Raw genomic sequence first — 22208 nt, 5'->3', positions numbered from 1 at the left:
AGGTGATGTGATAGTGAAGTGGAAACCCGAAGAACAGCCGCAGCTAAACCGCTAGGAGGCAGACCGCATCTACTAACGCACAGGGACCGTCGAGCACTGAGGAGCGTGCACGCGAAAAAAGGAGCAAGTCAGCAGCAACTATCATTCGTTCGTTCTAAGGTGCTATCAGCAGTCCAGCTATCTCAATGGCTCTGCGTAATGAACTGAAAACAATGGAATACAATGGTCGAGCGGTTGTCCATGAGACAAATATTTCTGTAGTCACTTGTAAGTGAGACTTGATGTCATGTAAAGGGCGACGCCACAGGAAAGTTCAGACAACAAGTAATTCAGCCTTCAGTTGCAAGGTAAATTTTTGTTTAGTTTACCTAGGTTTCGATGTCAATAATTGTATCTTCTTCAGAACCCATAAATTAACCCATGCAAACATATATTAAATATTGAAATAAATCATCAATCTGATGATGGCCCGGCTTAGCTCCGACTACGGTTTTCTTATTGTTTTTAGTATTGAAAGACATAATCTTATGATTATGCATCTTTATTCTGTATTAGTTATATCCTGTGACATGGCCAACGTTTGGCCCTCAAAATAATTTAATTTTTGTAACTATCACGATTTTCCTTATTATGAAATCATTAGATGATGACGTATTTCAATGTTTAATATATGTTCGTATGGGTTAATTTATAGGTTCTGAAGAAGATACCATTATTGGTATCTAAACCTAGGTAAACTAAAAAAAAATTACCTTGCAACTGTTTGCTGAATTTCTTATTGTCTGAACAATTCACGGTTGCTGAAGCGCTGCATTACGTTAAAGATTTCCCACTGGAAAGTGGATGATCGGAAACGAATGATTTTGGTGATGAATGAGGCTATACGTTGTGACAATCCGATGGAATAGTCTGTGTTTGACGAATGGTCTGAGAATGTTACCTGCCATCTTGTGTAGTGCCAACAGTGAAGTCGGGAATAGGTGGATTTGCGGTTGGGGGTGCTTCTAGTGGTTAGTGTGGTTCCGATACTGTGATTGAGAAAACATTTTACAGCATTGTGTATTGTGTACACCAGAGGAACAGTTCGGCGACGATTACTGTATCAGCATGACAATACTCCCTGTCATAAAGCAGCAACTGTCGGCCAATGGTTTGTGAACAACAACATTCCTGAAATGAACTGGCCTGCCCAGAGCCCCAACCTGAACGCAATGGAACACCTTTGTTGTGAGTTAGAACGTCGACCCCAGCGTCGTACATCACTACCGTCTCTGGTTTCGGCTCTTGGGGAGAATGGACTGCCATTCTTCCACAGACATTCAGTCTCATTGAAGGTGTCCCCATCAGAGTTCAAGTCATCATAAAGGCGAAGGGTGGGCACTCGTCATATTAATGTTCGCTAACAGATGTCTGGATACGGAAGAAAGGAAGGAAGACTGGGTTTAACGTCCCGCCGACATCGAGGTCGTTAGAGACGGAGCAGAAGCTCGGATTACGTCAGCGGTGGGGAAGGAAATTAGCTGTCCCCTTTCAAAGTAACCAGCTCGGCATTTGCCTGCTGGCGGAAATCCTAAATCTGGTTAACTGGACGTTGGTTTGAACCGTCGTCCTCCCGAATCCGGAAGCGTTTGATCAGATAGTGTAATTTCTTATCGTGTACGCCTAAAGAACACGAGAGATCGTCTGGTCATTGACGACTGTTTCCAGGAAACTGTCATACTTTAAGGTGACCAGCTGGGTGGGGATGATGCAAACTGCGTTGCATGACGGCGGTGAGGGGCAGGTCAGCGGCTACCCGCGCCTGCGAGGCAGCCTAGCGGGGCCCGTGACGTAGCAGTCCGCGTTTCGACAGCGCTGTGACGTAACAGGCATCCACCCGCCGGGCCAACAGCCGCACAGAGCGCTGTTATCTCCCAGCCGTTAGGTAACTACCGGTTACTCAGGAAAGACCAGGGGCCTCGCCACTCGCTCGGTGCGAAAAAATCGCAGCTGCAATACTGCAAGCACTTCTTCTCGCACCACAAAATGCGCCAGCTTTTGTAGCATTTAGGGGCCCTGCGCGTAAATACGACTGCCAAGGACGAGCAGAACGTATAACACGAACACGTTAATGTCGTATTGTGGAATATGGTGACACCATTTTCAGTTGGAACAACTCATTTAGGTTTCACTGTGTTGCTCTATAACTCTCAAGGCGAATGACGGGAGAACTATAAGACAAGCTGCAGCGAAGCCCATTCGACACCAAGTCCGTACTTATGTCGTTCCTTGATAGCGCACTTATTCACTTCGCTAGTGAACACTTACAACTTATTCTTACCAGTGATGTACGAAGTTTTTAGATAATTAAACCGGGAAAATAAAGAAATACGCGTTAATGCTACATATCAGAACCAACTGTGTTTTGCTGATGACATCGCACCGTTTGCATCTACCATAATTTCACAGAGCAAATTTGAAAGAAGGCTTGAAAATAAGGCTAAAATAGAATGCAACCAAACGCCACGGAGAACATAATATGATCTAATTCTATTGAACTCGCCGCCCTTCTCATAAATACGAGATCCATTGCTACCTCTCGATCTACTGCAATCGATTTCTTAAGATAAAAACTTCGTTTTAAATTAACAGTTAAAATGCTACGTAATTAAAGTTTACTGTGATGTAACAACCTTAACGGCCACTACGTAAAAGTACTTGCAATTACCTGTTCCTTTCCATATCGATCTTTTTACTTTTACACTACTGGCCATTAAAATTGCTAAACCAATAAGCAACGCAGATGATAAACGGATATCCATTGGCCAAATATATTATACTAGAACTGACATGCGATTACATTTTCACGCAAATTGGGTGCATAGATCCTGAGAAATCAGTACCCAGAACTACCACCTTTGGCCGTAATAACGGCCTTGATACGCCTGGGCATTGAGTCAAACAGAGCTTGGATGGCGTGTACAGGTACAGCTGCCCATGCAGCTTCAACACGATACCACAATCCATCAAGAGTAGTGACTGCCGTTTTGTGACTAGCCACTTGCTCGGCCACCATTGACCAGACGTTTTCAATTGGTGAGAGATCTGGAGAATGTGCTGGCCAGGGCAGCTGTCGAACATTTTCTGTATCCAGAAAGGCCCGTACAGGACCTCCAACATGCGGTTGTGTATTAACCTGCTGAAATGTAGGGTTTCGCAGGGATCGAATGAAGGGTAGAGCCACGGGTCGTAACACATCTGAAATGTAACGTCCACTGTTCAAAGTGGTCAATGCGAACAAGAGGTGACCGAGACGTGTAACCAATGGCACCCTATACCATCACGCCGGGTTGATACGCCAGTATGGCGATGAGAATACACGCTTTCAATGTCGTTCACCGCGATGTCGCCAAACACGGATGCGACCATCATGATGCTATAAACAGAACGTGGATTCATCCGAAAAACTGACGTTTTGCCATTCGTGCACTCAATTCGTCGTTGAGTACACCATCGCAGGCGCTCCTGTCTGTGATGCAGCGTCAACGGTAACAGCAGCCATGGTCTCCGAGCTGATAGTCCATGCTGCTGGAAACGTCGTCGAACTGTTCGTGCAGATGGTTATTGTCTTGCAAACGTCCCCATCGGTTGACTCAGGGATCGAGACGTGGCTGCACGATCTGTTACAGCCATGCGGATAAGATGCCTGTCATCTCCACTGCTAGTGATACGAGGCCGTTGGGATCCAGCACGGCGTTCCATATTACCCTCCTGAACCCACCGATTCCATATTCTGCTAACAGTCATTGGATCTCGACCAACGCGAGCAGCAATGTCGCGATACGATAAACCGCAATCGCGTTAGGCTACAGTCCGACCTTTACCAAAGTCGGAAACGTGATGGTACGTATTTCTTCTCCTTACACGAGGCATCACATCAACGTTTCACTAGGCAACGCCGGTCAACTGCTGTTTGTGTATGAGAAATCGGTTGGAATATTTTCTCATGTCAGCACGTTGTAGGTGTCGCCACCGGCGCCAACCTTGTGTGAATGCTCTGGAAAGCCAATCATTTGCATATAACAGCATCTTCTTCCTGCCGGTTAAATTTCGCTTCTGTAGCACGTCATCTTCGTGGTGTAGGAATTTTAATTGCCAGTAGTGTAATTCTATTGAACTCGCCGCCATTCTCATAAATACCAGATCTATTGCTTCCTCTCGATCTACTGCAAATCGATTTCTTAAGATAAAAACTAATTTTTTAAATTAATAGTTAAAATGCTACGTAATTAAAGTTTACTGTGATGTAACAGCCTTAAGGGCCACTACGGAAAAGCACTTGCAATTACTCGTCCCTTTCCATATCGATCTTTTTACTTTTACATGAGGTACCTGATTTCCAGCTACGGTTTATGTTTTAGCATTTGGTTTCTCTTCTACAATTTACCCCCAGCTTTAGAACCACTTCTTGTGTAGCTCCTGTAAACTAATTATGCGAAGCTTGATTTGTGAACATTCCTCATCATACTTTTCTTTGAAGAGACTTGTGAAACAAAGCTCAAAATATCTCGATCTGATAATGAGTTTTAATTAATTAAGATACATAAAGATATATCGGTAACTCACTTAATACTTTGCCCAGACAGAATTTAATTATATTTTCGGATTGCTCTGATCAAACCGAATCGTTTGGTGTGTCTCAAAGTAACACTAAATTTTATTTTATTTTGGCATTTCGCTAGTGATTTTTGTATTTGTATGTTTCTAACTCTTCCACCCCTTTCAGTGCGGCTCAATTTATCCACACTAAAATATAATTGCGAAAGGAAATCTGTCTGTTACGCTTTCTACGCTTTGACTAATAAAGTTCTGAACCGATTTTTGGGCTACTTTATAAAGTGTGTAGTACATGATATGTATTGATTTTAAGAAAATAATATGAAATATGGACAAATAGTATTACTTTTTGTAAAAGCTGTTCACCCTTTGCATTTGGATCTTTATCACATTTATGAAATGCTTTTCTTGTTTATAGGTTCTACATAATAAGATTCAACGTAATGAAACCAATGCTTACAAAATTGTCAACGGGTTTAATCCATACTTCCATACTATTATCAGTCACAAGCCCGTCGCATTTTAGCTGCTAATCGTCACACATCTCGTATAGCATCAATGCTTGATGACTCACAAAGATGGCGTCATTTAAATGCTGTGCAACATACAGAGAGACGTCGTGCCTTTGCACGTAGAACGTGGGAGGTTTTTAGTGAGGCTGCATTTGATTATGATATGCGAGCACGCCCACGAGAAAGAGGCAGACACGTGAGGGCTGCTGGCGTTATTCCACCTACAAATGTCATAAAATTTCCGATGCACTGAACTAGAAATAATTTATTTTCTTTCTTGTCAGTTTAACGCTATATAATTATTTTAGAAAGTCTATATTTTATTTTAGTACTGCCGCCATCACTCATTATAAGAAAACTACTACAATGCAAATGGTTCAAATGGCTCTGAGCACTATGGGACTTAACATCTGAGGTCATCAGTTCCCTAGACTCAGAACTACTGAAACCTAACTAACCTAAGGACATCACACATATCCATGCCCGAGGCAGGATTCGAACCTGCGACCGTAGCAGCAGCGCGGTTCCCGACTGAAGAGCCTAGAACCGCTGGGCCACAGCATAATCGCATAACACAGACCCAGTACCCAATTTACCACTCAATAATAACCAACCCAGGTACTCTGCTGGGCCACTAAATCCAAATTCTACATTCCATGAAATTTCACTCTTTATCCATCGTCTCCCGCCGGAATTTTAACCAGCTCGCACTCTCCAACAATGTAATCCGTCCCGAGATATACCCTTCTTTCCAACCGTAATCACAACGCTCGCTCTCACACCATCCTCCCATTCTCTCCTTCCTCATCCACCTTGCTGACTTCTAGTCGCTACCTGCGGTTCTACAGGACCCATTAGTCGTACTAATTACCGCACCTTTATCATGACAGTTTTTTCGTGTATCGTCTACCATCATCGTTAAACCATGGCATCATTCGCAGTCATCAGAGACCATATTGTAACTATAATATGAAATCGACAAATGAGTTTTAAAAACCATCGGTATTTTCCATCTATGTAATTTACAAAACGCTCGTTTGTTGTCATTCGTTTTTATGCAAAAATCGTAAATGTCGTCCACCAACGTGTTTTTTATGAAATTGTCTGTTACTGCCATCTTTTTATACACTCCTGGAAATGGAAAAAAGAACACAATGACACCGGTGTGTCAGACCCACCATACTTGCTCCGGACACTGCGAGAGGGCTGTACAAGCCATGATCACACGCACGGCACAGCGGACACGCCAGGAACCGCGGTGTTGGCCGTCGAATGGTGCTAGCTGCGCAGCATTTGTGCACCGCCGCCGTCAGTGTCAGCCAGTTTGCCGTGGCATACGGAGCTCCATCGCAGTCTTTAACACTGGTAGCATGCCGCGACAGAGTGGACGTGAACCGTATGTGCAGTTGACGGACTTTGAGCTAGGGCGTATAGTGGGCATGCGGGAGGCCGGGTGGACGTACCGCCGAATTGCTCAACACGTGGGGCGTGAGGTCTCCACAGTACATCGATGTTGTCGCCAGTGGTCGGCGGAAGGTGCACGTGCCCGTCGACCTGGGACCGGACCGCAGCGACGCACGGATGCACGCCAAGACCGTAGGATCCTACGCAGTGCCATAGGGGACCGCACCGCCACTTCCCAGCAAATTAGGGACACTGTTGCTCCTGGGGTATCGGCGAGGACCATTCGCAACCGTCTCCATGAAGCTGGGCTACGGTCCCGCACACCGTTAGGCCGTCTTCCGCTCACGCCCCAACATCGTGCAGCCCGCCTCCAGTGGTGTCGCGACAGGCGTGAATGGAGGGACGAATGGAGACGTGTCGTCTTCAGCGATGAGAGTCGCTTCTGCCTTGGTGCCAATGATGGTCGTATGCGTGTTTGGCGCCGTGCAGGTGAGCGCCACAATCAGGACTGCATACGACCGAGGCACACAGGGCCAACACCCGGCATCATGGTGTGGGGAGCGATCTCCTACACTGGCCGTACACCACTGGTGATCGTCGAGGGGACACTGAATAGTGCACGGTACATCCAAACCGTCATCGAACCCATCGTTCTACCATTCTTAGACCGGCAAGGGAACTTGCTGTTCCAACAGGACAATGCACGTCCGCATGTATCCCGTGCCACCCAACGTGCTCTAGAAGGTGTAAAAGTCAACTACCCTGGCCAGCAAGATCTCCGGATCTGTCCCCCATTGAGCATGTTTGGGACTGGATGAAGCGTCGTCTCACGCGGTCTGCACGTCCAGCACGAACGCTGGTCCAACTGAGGCGCCAGGTGGAAATGGCATGGCAAGCCGTTCCACAGGACTACATCCAGCATCTCTACGATCGTCTCCATGGGAGAATAGCAGCCTGCATTGCTGCGAAAGGTGGATATACACTGTACTAGTGCCGACATTGTGCATGCTCTGTTGCCTGTGTCTATGTGCCTGTGGTTCTGTCAGTGTGATCATGTGATGTATCTGACCCCCGGAATGTGTCAATAAAGTTTCCCCTTCCAGGGACAATGAATTCACGGTGTTCTTATTTCAATTTCCAGGAGTGTATTTTAACCATGTGTTAAATGCAGTTTATCCGCTGACAGCTCGCCCCCTTTGTGGGGAATTGTTTCTCTGCCTCGTGATGACTAGGTGTTGTGTGATGTCCTTAGGTTAGTTAGGTTTAAGTAGTTCTAAGTTCTAGGGGACTGATGACCATAGATGTTAAGTCCCATAGTGCTCAGAGCCATTTTGCGGGGAATTGAAATAACAATAAAGAATAAAACAGCGACGGCAGTCAGCGAGTTTTCTCCTGACAACGATGGCGGAGATAGCCATCGAAAGATCGAGTATTTTACTCGAACTGACGAAGCGAGCAAGGTGGCGCAATAGTAGCACACTGGCCTCGCATTCGGGAGGACGACGGTTCAAACCCGCGTCCGGCCATCCAGATTTAGGTTTTCCGTGATTTCCCTAAATCGCTTCAGGCAAATTCCGGGATGGTTCCTTTCTAAGGGCACGGCCGACTTCCTTCTCCATCCTTCCCAAGCCCGAGCTTGTGCTCCGTCTCTAATAACCTAGTTGTCGACGGGACGTTAAGCACTAATCGCCTCCTCGAACTGACGCAGCTTGAAAACCAAGATGACTTTATTCTGTTGCAAGTGCTTAGATCATTTATTTGCATTAATTAAATGTATGTTTTAAACATTGAGCAAGTTAATACGAAGACTCATTGGTTTAGAGATCTTTTTGTTATAGCCAAGTTTACAAGAATGAATGTTTCACTCGGCAGCACGAGAGTCGCTAATTTTAAAATTTCTGGTAGATTAGTACTGTTTGCTGGCTCAGGACTCCATTCCGGAAATTTGCCTTTGGAGGGTAAGGTTCTTACTGGCTTGGATTTCGAGTCGCGACAGCTTCAAGCTTAAGTTCAGGGTTTGAGCAGTTTAGCAGCTGACCTTAAACTAGAAGGAAGGTATGATTGCCCAAGAGAACATTCGTACTTCTTATTCGAAGGTCCATTAGTAGCTTAAAAATACTTCATTATTGCGGTTGCGAATATTGCGGAGAAGTCGCTATTTGAAGGCGAATGTGCTATTGCTTACATGAGTTCGAGGGTAAACGTGAAAGGGGAATATACGACAAAACGGAAATTGAGATAAATCGTACGGTAGTGTTCATATCGTCATGTTGTCCACGGACAGCCCGAGAGTGAAAGTCGCCCTCGTCGATGCGCTGCTGTTAGTTTACTTAGAGAAGCACCACGGAATTTGCTCCGATCGTACACTGCAGCGAAATTGTGTATTTATCTTCGTCGGACGATGTTATGTAACTGGCGACGCTATTGGAGCTTTCCCCGTCTTATTTCCCAATAAGGCTACGAGAGGTCACACCACGGTGGGCGGGACCGGGAAGTCTTCAAACAGCCACAAGAGGAACGTCGTATGTTACGCAACTGCAGCTGGGCTCTCACGTGCAAAAATCTTGCGCTGCGTTCCGTCTTCATCTTTGTGGTCAGTGTTCCAAGTACGGAGACAGAGGCGTTTTCCCTAAGAGTATGAGTTACACATCGAGTCAGTAACGAGTCTCGTTTGCAACGGCCACTTTTTCTCAGCGGCCCTCGTACGTCACGCCGCAAAGACGTAAAAATTCAAAAACGGGTGTTGCGTCTTCTAATCAAATTACCTGCCTGAGGAGTATCGCCTCAGTTTTGTGACTGGATTAGTGATTTCCCGTCACAAAGGTCACAATTCGTATGAAGTGACGAAAAGTCATCGAGTAAAACATATGTAATATCTGATGTTCCACAAGGAAGTATTATAGGCCCTCTGCTGTTCCTGGTCTACATAGACAATGTAGGAGACAACGTGAGCAACCGTCTCTAAGATTGTTTGCAGATGATGCAGTCATTTAACGTATTCTAAGGCTTCAGATTATCAAAACCAACTGAAAACTGATTTAGACAGATTTTTTAGGGTGTGAAAAATGGCAATTGACTCCAATGTAAAGTGCGAAGTCGTCGCCATGAGTACTAAAAAGTCCGCGAAATTTCGGTTAGACAAATCTAAAGGCTGTCAGTTCAGCTAAATATTTCGGGATTGCAACTATGAGTAACTTAATTTGGAACGATTACTTGGGTATGTTTTGGGTAAAGCAAAGCAAAGACTGAAATCTACTGGTGGAACAGTTAGAAAGTGCAACTGGTCTACTAAAAAGATCGTTTACACCACGTTTGTTCGCCCTCTTCTGGAGTACTGCTGTGCGGTGTGGGATCTGCATCAGGTAGGACTGATGGAGTACATCGGAAAAGTTCAGAGAAGGGCAGCTCGTTTTGTAGTATCCTGAAATATGAGAGAGAGGTCACTGACATGATACGTGAATTGGGTTGGAAATCATTAAAACAAAAGCGTTTTTCGTTGCTGCAGGATTTTTTCGTAAAATTTTAATCATCAACTTTCTCAACAGACTGTGAATATATTCTGTTGGAACTCACCTAAACAGGGAGAAATGATCATCACGATAAAATAAGAAAAATCAGAGCTCAAAGTGCTCGTTTTTCCCACGCGCCTTTCAAGAGTGCAACGGTGGAGAAATAACTTGAAGGTGGTTCGAGGAACCCCCTGCCAGGCACCTAATTGTGAACTGCAGAGTAATCATATACATGTAGATGTAGCTGAAATGCGAGGTGTAATTACAACTTCCTCCCAATAACAAATGATAGTAATGAGGCATCTGAGTCCCTAAAGATGATTGAAATTTGGAGGATACAAACTTCCGAATGTACCTGTCGAGGAACAGGCATGTCCGCTTCTAAGCATAATGCAATATCGGCGCCCGCCCCGCCACAATATTGATAGCTGTGTCTCTCGAGAGCACGGAGCATGACGTAATCGTTAGCTAGAGGGTGTCGTGCGTGAGCTTTATCATACGTGTAGTGCAGCACATGTGGCCTGCAAAGACGCAAACTGCCGAATTTTTATGAAAAATCGGTTAAAGCATTCACCGTGAAAGTTTTGTCGTTTACAGCAGTTTCAACAATGTCAGTATCAGTGATTTAATCATCTTGCTGGAATTAGAAGCCTGCTAATGTTTTTATCCTGTGTTGCGATTTTATTCTGGACTGGATTTTCTCGTGTTGAGAAATGAGAAGGAGCGATCAGTTGTACTGGGTACAAAGTCTTTCTAAAGCCAAGAACGCACAAATATTTCTTTATTTTCAACAACCGTGTTCGACAGGTCTTGCTGTCAGGAAGAAGACCTGAGGACGACAGCGAAGTCTGACGAAACCGGTTGTTGAAAATAAGGAAATACTTGTGCGATCCTGGCTTTAGAAAGTTTTTTTTACTAAAATTGGGTTTTTAAAATCCATCTTCTCAAAACAATGCATTCCTTTGTCTGTTTACACAAACATTTTTGACACCAATTTATCTTCTTCTGTGGGTATCGATTTATTTCTGAAAGCACATCACTTTTGAAATTGGATTTCTACATGTTCGTTGCTTTTAATGCCTCTTACTGTTTGACAGAATTTCATGTTTTACGCCGAGCTGTCCATCTTTGATGTCTGTTCTTTTTTCATTCTAATTATACACACTATTTTCCAAACCTTTTTAAATTTCACGTTCACCTGTTTTCACACGATTTTTACACAAAAACTAGATTTGGGAAAACGTGTCACCATACTCATATGGAGACGCTATTTTATTGTCAATATAATGTTACTGGCAATGACATAGTGTCACATCCCATTTCGTTCACCATTCGACATAATTCCTGTTCACTTTCGGTGAGCACTGCTATGCTGGCGGCGAACCGATCACGCCGGTTTTATCTCCGCGATAAACAACTCCCGCGTCGAAGTAGTCATTTACTTCTCTCATTTCCTCTTCAGTACGCAAATAAAATATCAGTGTTGACAATGAGAAACCGCCCATTACGAATTTCCTGATTCTGGATTCTCGTGTCATTACATCAGTGCTAACTGCCTCAGCCTGCTTCACATAAGGCGAATGGATTTAAAATACATGAAGACACGTTACTCCATTCCATTCCACATATTCAAAAGCCTTCTGCGAGTGTACTAAAGGATAAAAGTCTAAAGCAGGGCCATCGGCTTACTTAGGTGTTTCGTGCAGCAAGGCGTTAACGCTCACTGTGAGGTCGACTTCCGGTTCTTACTAGCCAATGAGAGAGCAGCGGTCAAACGACCAGCTTCAAAAGAGTAATATCACATTGTCACGTCAAGTGATTGAAGCAATTTCACAGATTTGGTGTACTTATATTATTTGATATATTGTCTCATGACTTTGCACACATATAGAAAAACTCAAAGTTTTTTTGACATATCACAAATACTCCATATGTTCCCTAACCCTGCTGATTTTGCAGATATAAAGTCGATAATCAACATGTTCCCACGTTCGGCGCAGCATGTCCTTATTAATCTGTTGAAAAGCACTGTTGATGAGAGTCCACAGTTCTGGTAGCTTTGTTGGTAGAGAGAGAAAAAACAAAGAAAAAGGACGCTTGGCCTTAGGTTGGGAGAGCGTGGAGGCCATGTCGTGAATTGCTGATCATCAACCCCATCACGACCGATTCATCGGTTTCTCAATTTTCTGTTTAAGAATTCACGAACATCATGATGGGAATGGGTTAGAGCGCTGTTGTGTTGGTAGATGAAGTCCGCAATGTTGTTCTCTAGTTATGGCATGAGCCAGTTTTCCCGAATGTCCAGATACACGTATCCTGTAACGGTCTTCTCGCAGAAGAAGGACCGTAAACTTTAAACCGTGGGACTGCACAAAACACATTAACTTTGGTGGATCTCGAATGTGCTGCACGATAGCGTGGGGATTCTCTGTCCCCCAGATTCGCACATCGTGGCTGTTCACCGTGCCATTCACAAACAGTGATGCTTCATCACTAAAAATGAGTTTCTCACAAAACCTATCCTCTTCCATAAGCTGTTGGAACTGCGCTGAAAATTTAAAGCGTCTGACTTTGTCTTAAGTTTCTATGGGACCAAACTACTGAGGTCATCAGTCCCTAGGCTTACACACTACTTAATCTAACTTAAACTAACTCACGCTTTGGACAACACACACACACACACACACACACACACACACACACACACACACACACACACACACACACACACACACACACACAAACACACACACATGCCCGAGGGAGGACTAGAACCTTCGACGGGGGCAGCCGCGCGAACCGTGGCAAGGCGCCTGGGACCATGCGGCTACCCCGCGCAGCTCAGGGCTTATTTCAATTGCAGGCCGTAAGTACTAAGATGTAACTATCCGTATTATGAAACATTTAAGACATTAAAGCATTTCTAAAGAAAAGAGACTTGTCTATTTTATACATGGGAGATGGATTCTTTAAAGAATCAGGAAAGGATGTTACTGGTTCTCACGTATTCAGGGAGGCGCCGATACCAGTCTCTACAGTCAGTTTCACCTTTTTAACACAATACTACAAAATAGAGGCAGGTCACTTACACGAGTCCCGCCAGCACGTTCATGAGGCTGCTCTTGCCGGCGCCGGACGGCCCCATGATCACGGAGAGCAGTCCCGGCCGGAACTTGCCGCACACGCCCTTCAGAATGCTGCGCCGGCCTGTAACACGCGTGACACACACCTTAGAAGCGAATTTAACGCTCACTTTCATTTACACAGGAATATACGAGGGCTGCTCGAGTAGCAAGGGCCGATCGGTAGCGAAATGGAAACTACAGTGAAAATAAAAAATGTTTTATTTGCAACAGTTTGCTACACTTTCAGCTGCTTATCACCATAGTCGCCGCTCCGACTTGAACATTTGTCCTAGCGTTGTATCAACTTTCCAGTATCCTCGTCGTAGAAGGCCGCCACCTGTGCTTGCCGCTACTTCTCTTCGCTGGTCTGCCGTTCGTTGTCTGCGACAGCATATTGTCTTTATGGCCAGTGGATCATGTATGCAAGTTCAACAACCAAGGGACCTAAGTCCGGGCTGTATAGTGGGTCATCAGACACTTCCCATCGGAAGTGCTGCAGAGGCGTCCTCATTGTCCCTGCAGATGAAGGAAAGGCATGACAGGTTCTTTCAAATGGTTCAAATGGCTCTGAGCACTATGGGACTTAACATCTATGGTCTTCAGTCCCCTAGAACTTAGAACTACTTAAACCTAACTAACCTAAGGACATCACACAACTCCCAGTCATCACGAGGCAGAGAAAATCCCTGACCCCGCCGGGAATCGAACCTGGGAACCCGGGCGTGGGAAGCGATAACGCTACCGCACGACCACGAGCTGCGGACGACACGTTCTTTGTGCGGGGTTGCATGAAATCAGGCGAAACCTCCCAGCGGGCACATGTATTTTGCGGGAGGCACTGTTATTCTAAGCATCCTAACGTGCTCACTTTGTGCTGAGAACTGAAAAGAGCGACGTGACGCGATCGACAGGCATACTAGAGACACTGCCCAACACATCTGAGCAAAGCTTCGTCGGGTTTTCATTCTCATTTCTATTTCGCAACCAGCCGGATCTTACTTTTAGCATAGCCCTCATAGATTATCGTATTAAATGAAGAAACTTTGCTTTCATCTGCAAAACTGCGGACATATGCCATTGCTGAAACTGTGTTGTCTCCTCCGCCCACGTGACGACTCGTTTAGTCTTGCTGCTTTTAAAACTAAATTCCGCAGACAGAACAGTTACTCTAACAGTTTTTTTTTTGTTGCTAGCCTCGAAGTCCAGGTCTTTGAGACAAAAGCGGCCAAGTTTTCGTAAAAAATTGGTGTTTCTTCGTAGTTTAGCGTTGCTGGCCCCGGCTTATACGTTGGCTTAAACCTCGACTGTTACTCTGAGTTTGGTTTCCCACGTTTATTGCGGTTATGCCGTGCTTCTTCCTTTTTCTATGTGTGGCAGCAGAGGTGTTTATCGATATTCGCACCTTGTACTATCTTTGGTATGGTTCGCTTAGGGGAGACAGGTAGTCGGCCTAACTATATCCGATCCGCCCGCAACCCAACCAAGAGACAGTCAACGGACCCACCGATAAGACGACTCGCATTCCACCCGACCAGTACACAAGGAACTCCAATGCCCAAACGTAAAAGGCATAGCCGCCCGCAACCAAGTATGCATAAGCTGTCAAAACTACGCACACGTGTTGGACAGTGACAACACGGTGAGGAAAGGACACTACCTGAATTTTACGTCACCAGCCAGGGTAGGTAACCGGAACCCTACGGCCACAAGGCAAAAAATTCCGCTGGTGCACTTGGACTTCAAATAACCAAAATACAGTTCAACTCCACTGGATGGTGGCCAAACTTTCGCCAACTCGAACACTCGCTGTTGCTCACGGGAATACCCCCAACAGTCAACCATGAAACCAGTGGTACAATGTGAACGGACTGGCTTCGGTAATTAAATCACCATTCAACTTTGATGTCCTGGGTCGGTGAGCCACGAACCTCGTAGCAACAGCTCCCACACACACTCTGACACTGCGTAGAGACCGCCAGCGGGCCCGGCCCACTGCTCCGCGCCGAGATTTCCTGACTGATCCACACCGACCGACCGACTGCCGCACACCGGCTAGCCGGAAACTATAAGCACCAGACCAAAGATAGTACAAGGTGCGAATATCGATACACACTGCTGCTGCCACACTTAGAAAGAGAAAGAACCACGGCATAACCGCAATAACCGCGGGAAACGAAACGCAGGGTAACAGTCAAGGCTTAAACCAACGCATAAGCCGGGGCCAGCACAACTCAGTAGTGCCCAGAACTTCTGACTAAAAACACGTGTAACAATATCGCGAAAGGGGTACATATCCTGTGCAAGTTGCTTCTTCTCCACTCAGCATTCTGTTCCACCTGCCATGATGCCACGGCTCCTACAGCATCGACTTTAACACTACGCTTGAACTGTCCCTCCCGTCTTTTTCACGGTTAACAAACTTAATGACGTTGACAGCAAACCGCTGTGAGTACCCGCGAAGGTAGTTTCCACCATCGCTTTTTATGCTCGCACTGCGAAGTTACACCGCACACTACATTTAAGCTGAAATGTGGGTGCACCTCCATTGTATTCAAACTCACGAGGGCGTCCTGAAACGTAATGCTTCCGAATTTTTTATTCTGTTCCCAATATCGGTTGAGGTATTACACGTCACGCATATTACTCATTCGACTTTCCCGCTTTGCTGACGCAGGCTGCAGTTCCCTGTCGCTAGGGGGCTTCGAACTGTTGCGTGTAACATGGCGGTGTGCATGGTAACTTCGTCGGTGAATGAGATACAGCCTGCTGTAATGGAATTTCGAATTCCTTGAGCATGACGATGCCAGACCACACGTAAGCGCTGCCACATGTTCAACAATTCGACGCCTTGTGTTCACTATCATAGATCGTTCTCCATACTGTCTCGCCTTCACCGAATCTGGTTTTCATGTTTCAGAACTTAAAGAAAACCTTCGAGGACTTCGCTTAGACAGTGATGAAGCGGTCCAAGCAAAGGTGAAGTTGTCGCACCTTCAAAAAAGTAAAACACTCTACAGTGACGATATCGACAAAATGGCCTCTCGTTGGGAGCAATGTGTTCGACGCCAGGCTGACAATGTTTAGAAAGAAATATGTACACACGAAGAAAATTTTTTGGAGACAATACTCTTCAGCAAGCGCTCGTACACCAGGACTGACCCTACGACAAGGAGCAAATTTAAGCACAGAACGTAACCGGCAGCTTACATTTCATCCAACTCGCTAAAATTCGCGAACTATTCAAATGTACAGAGCTGGAACTGGCATCAGAGTATTCTATAGGAGCCATTTTTTTCATTTTAGTTTTAGTTTACATCATCACTTTTTTTTAGGAAGACGGGCGAGAAGTTTACAAAATGCATATCCTGATGACGGTAGCAAATTTTGTACAAGCGGGTACCATTTTTGCTATTGAAACTGGTTGTGCATATTATGAGAACGAAATCTTAAGAATAAATTATATTTCCATCTGCTCCGAGTAGGAACTCTGTCACAGGCACCCTACATGAGATGCACTCTAAGGTAAAAAGAAACAACGACGCATCAAGAAAAAATTATTCGAGTGGGTCGGAAATCGGTAGATATGGTGTACATCTACAGACAAACAAATGATTAAAATTTCATAAAAAAATGAATGATTTATTCAAGTAGCGTGTCCAGACACGTTTTCGGCCTGCAGTCTCACTGACAGCTATACAACTGTCTTCAGTGACAAGTGCTGCCTCGAACTGAGCTCTGATGACAAGCAAAGACATGTCTAGAGACACTCAGGAGAGCGTTAGGAAACTAACCTGGCTGTTCCCGTCATACGGCCCGACAACCAGGAGTCATGGTTTGGAGTGCCATTCCCCTTCACACTTGGACCCTTTTGGTTGCCATATGCGGCACCCTTACAGTAAAACGGTGGATCGACGATTTTCTACGCCCCGTTTTGTTGCAGTCCATGGCAAGCCATCCTGGGCTTACATTTCAACAAAATAACGCTCGCCCGTACACGGCGAGGGTTTCTATTGCTTGCCTTTGTACTAACTAAACCCTACCATGGCTAGACCAGCATTATGGGCAAGATCCTCCAACCAGCTAGGGATTTTGATGATTCAATTGGACAACATTTAGCACAGCATTCCTCACGAGGACTTGCAAAAACTCTGTCAATCAGTGCCACGTCGAATACCTGCTTGCATAAGGACCAGAGTTGGACCAACACGTTATTTAGTTGCTCAGTTTGTGAATCTCTTTCTCTTGAATAAATCATCCGATTTTTTCTGAAATTGTAACCATCTGTTTTTCTGCACAGATACATCACAACTATACATTTCCGTCCCATTCGGATAATTCCTTCGTGGTGCGTCCTTTTTTGTCTTGGAGCATATTTAGAATTAAAAGCGACGCATGTTGTCCTCTCACGAGTCAGGAGCTAAGCGGTCGTACGTTGGATTTAATTACGAGAGCTGCGCGGGGTAGCCACGTGGTTGCCCCCGTCGGAAGCCGAGTCCTCCCTCGCGCATGGGTGTGTGTGTGTTGTCCATAGCGTTAAGTTACATTAAATAGTGTGTAAGCTTAGGGACCGATGACCCAAGCAGTTTGGTCCCATAAGATCTTGCCACAAATTTACAATTTAATTACGAGAAACAGATCGCTATGTTTCTAATTAACATGTTATTACGTTTCCTGATCAACCAGGGTTATGTGATCTCTCTCAGTTAGCAGTGACATTAACCATGGACATGATGACGTATCGAATTCTCGGCAGATGTACATAATTTGGTAATCCGGTTATCCACGTAATGTTTTTCCTAAGAATTTCGCCGGCCGCGGTGGTCTAGCGGTTCTGGCGCTGCAGTCCGGAACCGCGGGACTGCTACGGTCGCAGGTTCGAATCCTGCCTCGGGCATGGGTGTGTGTGATGTCCTTAGGTTAGTTAGGTTTAAGTAGTTCTAAGTTCTAGGGGACTTATGACCTAAGATGTTGAGTCCCATAGTGCTCAGAGCCATTTGAACCATTTTGAACTAAGAATTTCCAGCTTTGATGATTTTCCAGCTTCCTCTTGTTTCTCAAATCCCACCCTACCAAGTTTCACCACTATGTTCTAGTTTATATTCACAGATGCAGCATTTCTTTCAATGACCTTATTAACAGAGAGCAGCGGGCCACCAGGAAGTTTTTCTTTCGTGAAGTGCGCACTTGACGCGCAAACCAATTTATCTCGATTGACCTTGTCGATGCACGGCAGTTCCCTGACCGAGAGAGCGACTTCGATCTTTTTCATTCATAAGATATGTATCGCACAACAAACAACAACTACTACTACTCTATGTTACTAAGTGGCTACGGTCACTCGATCGCAGTCGCTTGTTGCCTAACTAACGGTTTTCAGGGACAACAAAAATTTGATTTTCACTATTTCATAATTACTGACGGAGATTAATCTACTCATTAGGAGATACAATCTTACGAGGGTTGACTGAAAAGTAATGCCTCCACCTTTGTAATCTTTGTTGGCAGCATTGGTATGCGGCAGGTACTGGCTTGATCTGTAGCCTCTTTTTTACAGCTCCAGTTGGCATTGAACGGTTGTGTTGCTACAGTGTAAAGTATGGAACCCTGTGTAGACGGTCGGTCAATACGGTTTAAGCAACGTGCAGTCATTGAATTCTTGACAGCAGAAGGTGTCACCGCAAAGGAGACTCATCAGAGAATGAAAGCAGATTATGGTGACTGTGTTGATGTGAGTACTGTGCGTCGTTCGACGAGTAAGTTTAAAGATGTCGAGGCAACATCTGACATGCGTGACAAAGAATTTGACGTCCTGTGACAGCAACCACCGAGTTTCACAAGCAAAATGTTGACAGATTGATTCAGGATGATCGTCGTATCACTCAGAGAGAAATTGCAAGCACAATCGGCATTTTTACAGCTGAGGGCTGCGTGTTGGATTTATTTTTCTGGGGCGAGTCTTTGTGTCGATGTTCCATAGACTGACGTTTCGTCTCCGGGTCGTAATGGTGTACCCACGTTTCATCTCCTGTCACAATTGAATCGAGAAAGGCGTCACCTTCATTCTCGTAACGCGAGAGGAGTTCCTGGCAAATTTCAAGTCTGTGCGCTTTCATTTCAGGAGTCAGCAACCGGGGCACCCACCGTTCTTGACGATTGTGCATGCAATGAAAGAGCAGTGGAGCAGTGGAGTGGCAGCGTTGTCGTTTGTACTCAGGTAATTAACATGAAAAGGTGTTCGACGCGATAATTATGGCTGCACGAAGGAGATTAACAGACTTGGAACGCGGAATGGTTGTTGGAGCTAGACGCGTTCTGACATTCCATGAGGGAAATCAATATTCCGAGATCAACAGTGTCAAGGGCCAGTCGAGAATACCAAATTTTTGGCATTACCTCTCACCGTGGCCAACGCAGCGGCCGATGGCCTTCACTTAACGACCGAGAGAAGCGGCGTTGGCATGGAGTTGTCGTTCTAACAGACAAGCAACACTGCATGAAATAATCACAGGAATCAATATGGGACGTACGACGAACATATCCGTTAGGACAGTGCGGCTCGATTTGGCGTTAATGTGCTATGCCAACAGACTCCGATGCGAGGGCCGCTGCTAAGGGTACGACATCGCCTACAGCGCCTCTTCTGGACTCGTGAACATATCGATTGGATCCTAGACTGGAAAACCGTGGCGTGGTCAGAGGTGTCCCGATGTCATGTGGTAAGACTTGATAGTAGGATTCTAGTGCAGCGCAGACCCCACGAAGTCATGGACCAAAGTCATCAAAACGACACTGTGCAAGCTGGTGCTGGCTCCATAATGGTGTATGCCGTGTTTACATGGAATGGCCTGGGTCTTCTGGTCCAACTGAACGGATCATTCACGGAAAATAGTCATGTTCGGTTACTTGGAGACCATTTTCAGTCATTTTATTTATTTATTTATTTATCGTTCCGTGGGACCAAATTAAGGAGAAGTCTCCATGGTCATGGAACGAGTCAATACATGAAATTATAACAAGATATTAGAAACAGATAAAATGAAATATAAAAAAACATATTCAGGTGACAAGTCGTAAGTTTAAATGAAGAAAATCAACAATGTAACACTGGAATTTGCTTAATTTTTTAGCTCTTCCAGGAGCTCCTCGACAGAATAGGAGTGAGCCATGAGGAAACTCTTCAGTGTAGACTTAAAAGAGTTTGGGCTACTGCTAAGATTTTTGAGTTCTTGTGGTAGCTTATTGAAAATGGATGCAGCAGAATACTGCACTCCTTTCTGCACAAGAGTCAAGGAAGTGCATTCTACATGCAGATTTGATTTCTGCCTAGTATTAACTGAGTGAAAGCTGCTAACTCTTGGGAATAGGCTAATATTGCTAACAACAAACGACATTTAAGAAAATATATACTGTGAGGGCAATGTCAGAATTCCCAGATTTTTGAATAGGGGTCGACAAGAGGTTCTCGAACTTACACCACATATAGCTCGAACAGCCCGTTTTTGAGCCAAAAATACCCTTTTTGAATCCGAAGAATTACCGCAAAAAATAATACCATACGACATAAGCTTAAGGAAATATGTGAAGTAGACTACTTTTCGTGTTGAAGTGTCACTTATTTCAGATACTGTTCTAATGGTAAATAAAGCAGCATTTAGCTTCTGAACAAGATCCTGGACATGGGCTTTCCACAACAGCTTACTATCTATCCGAACGCCTAGGAACTTGAACTGTTCCGTCTCGCTTATAATATGCCTATTGTGTCTGATCAAAATATCGGTTCTTGTTGAATTGTGAGTTAGAAACTGTAAAAACTGAGTCTTACTGTGATTTAGCACCAAATTATTTTCCACAAGCCACGAACTTATTTCATGAACTACATTATTAGTTACTGTTTCAATATTACACACAAGATCCTTCACTATCAAGCTGGTGTCATCAGCAAACAGAAATATTTTTGAATCACCTGTAATACTAGAAGGCATATCATTTATATAAATAAGAAACAGCAGTGGCCCCAGCACCGACCCTTAACAGTGCCCCATTGGGATTGAACATCACTACCACTCTCAATATTGCGGAGAATTACCCTTTGCTTTCTGTTCTTAAAGTAAGAGGCGAACCAATTGTAAGCTAATCCCCTTACTCCATAATGGTCCAACTTCTGCAGTAATATTTTGTGGTCAACACAGTCAAAAGCCTTCGTTAAATCAAAGAAAACACCTAGCGTTCGGAACCTTCTATTTAATCCGTCCAAAACCTCACAGAGAAAAGAGAATATAGCATTTTCAGTTGTTAAACCATTTCTAAAACCAAACTGGACATTTGACAGCAAATTATGTGAATTTAAATGCTCCAGTAACCTTGTATATACAACCTTCTCGATAACTTTAGCAAACACCGATGGCATAGAAATAGGTCTAAAATTGTCAACATTATCAATGTCTCCATTTTTATAAAGTGGCTTCACTATCGAGTGCTTTAATCGGTCAGGAAACCGACCATCCTAAAGGAAAAGTTACAGATATGGCTGAGAACTGGGCTAACATACATAGAACAATACTTCAGTATTCTGCTAGATACCCCGTCATATCCATGAGAGTTCTTGGTCTTTAGTGATCTAATTATTAACTCAATCTCCCTCTTGTGAGTATCATGGAGGAGCATTTCAGGTAACAGTCTCGGAAAACTTTTTTCTAAGAGCGCTATATGATTCCCTGTTGGGACTAGGTTTCTATTTAGTTCACCTGCTATATTCAGAAAGTGATTATTAAATACTGTACATATATGCGACTTATCAGTAACACGGACATTCCCACTACGCACTGATTCTATATCCTCGACCTGTCTCTGCAGACCAGCAACTTCCTTTACGACTGACCATATGGTTTTAATTTTATCCTGAGACTTAGCTATTCTATCTGCATACCACATACTTTTTGCCTTCATTTATAGACTTCATGTTCCCAAACAACGAAGGAATTTTATGGATGACGATGCACCATGTCACCAGGCCACAATTGTTCGCGATTGGTTTGAAGAACATTTTTGACATTTCGAGCGAA

The 22208-nt window shown here is 44.6% G+C and overlaps 1 protein-coding gene across 1 annotated transcript in view; it reads right to left on the bottom strand.

Annotated features, from left to right (window-relative positions):
- The window catches only part of LOC126092489 (ATP-binding cassette subfamily G member 4-like), a 334061-nt gene that overhangs the window by 104493 nt on the left and 207360 nt on the right, over window positions 1-22208 (bottom strand). The window contains exon 2 of the mRNA XM_049908106.1: window positions 13111-13228. Coding sequence (XP_049764063.1) covers window positions 13111-13228 — 118 coding nt within the window. The remainder of the gene's footprint in view (window positions 1-13110; window positions 13229-22208) is intronic.

Source organism: Schistocerca cancellata, chromosome 7, assembly GCF_023864275.1.
Source record: "Schistocerca cancellata isolate TAMUIC-IGC-003103 chromosome 7, iqSchCanc2.1, whole genome shotgun sequence".
NCBI classification, from domain to species: domain Eukaryota; kingdom Metazoa; phylum Arthropoda; class Insecta; order Orthoptera; family Acrididae; genus Schistocerca; species Schistocerca cancellata.
Note: the sequence above shows the minus strand (reverse complement) of the source record. Positions and strands in the feature narration are given on the sequence as shown.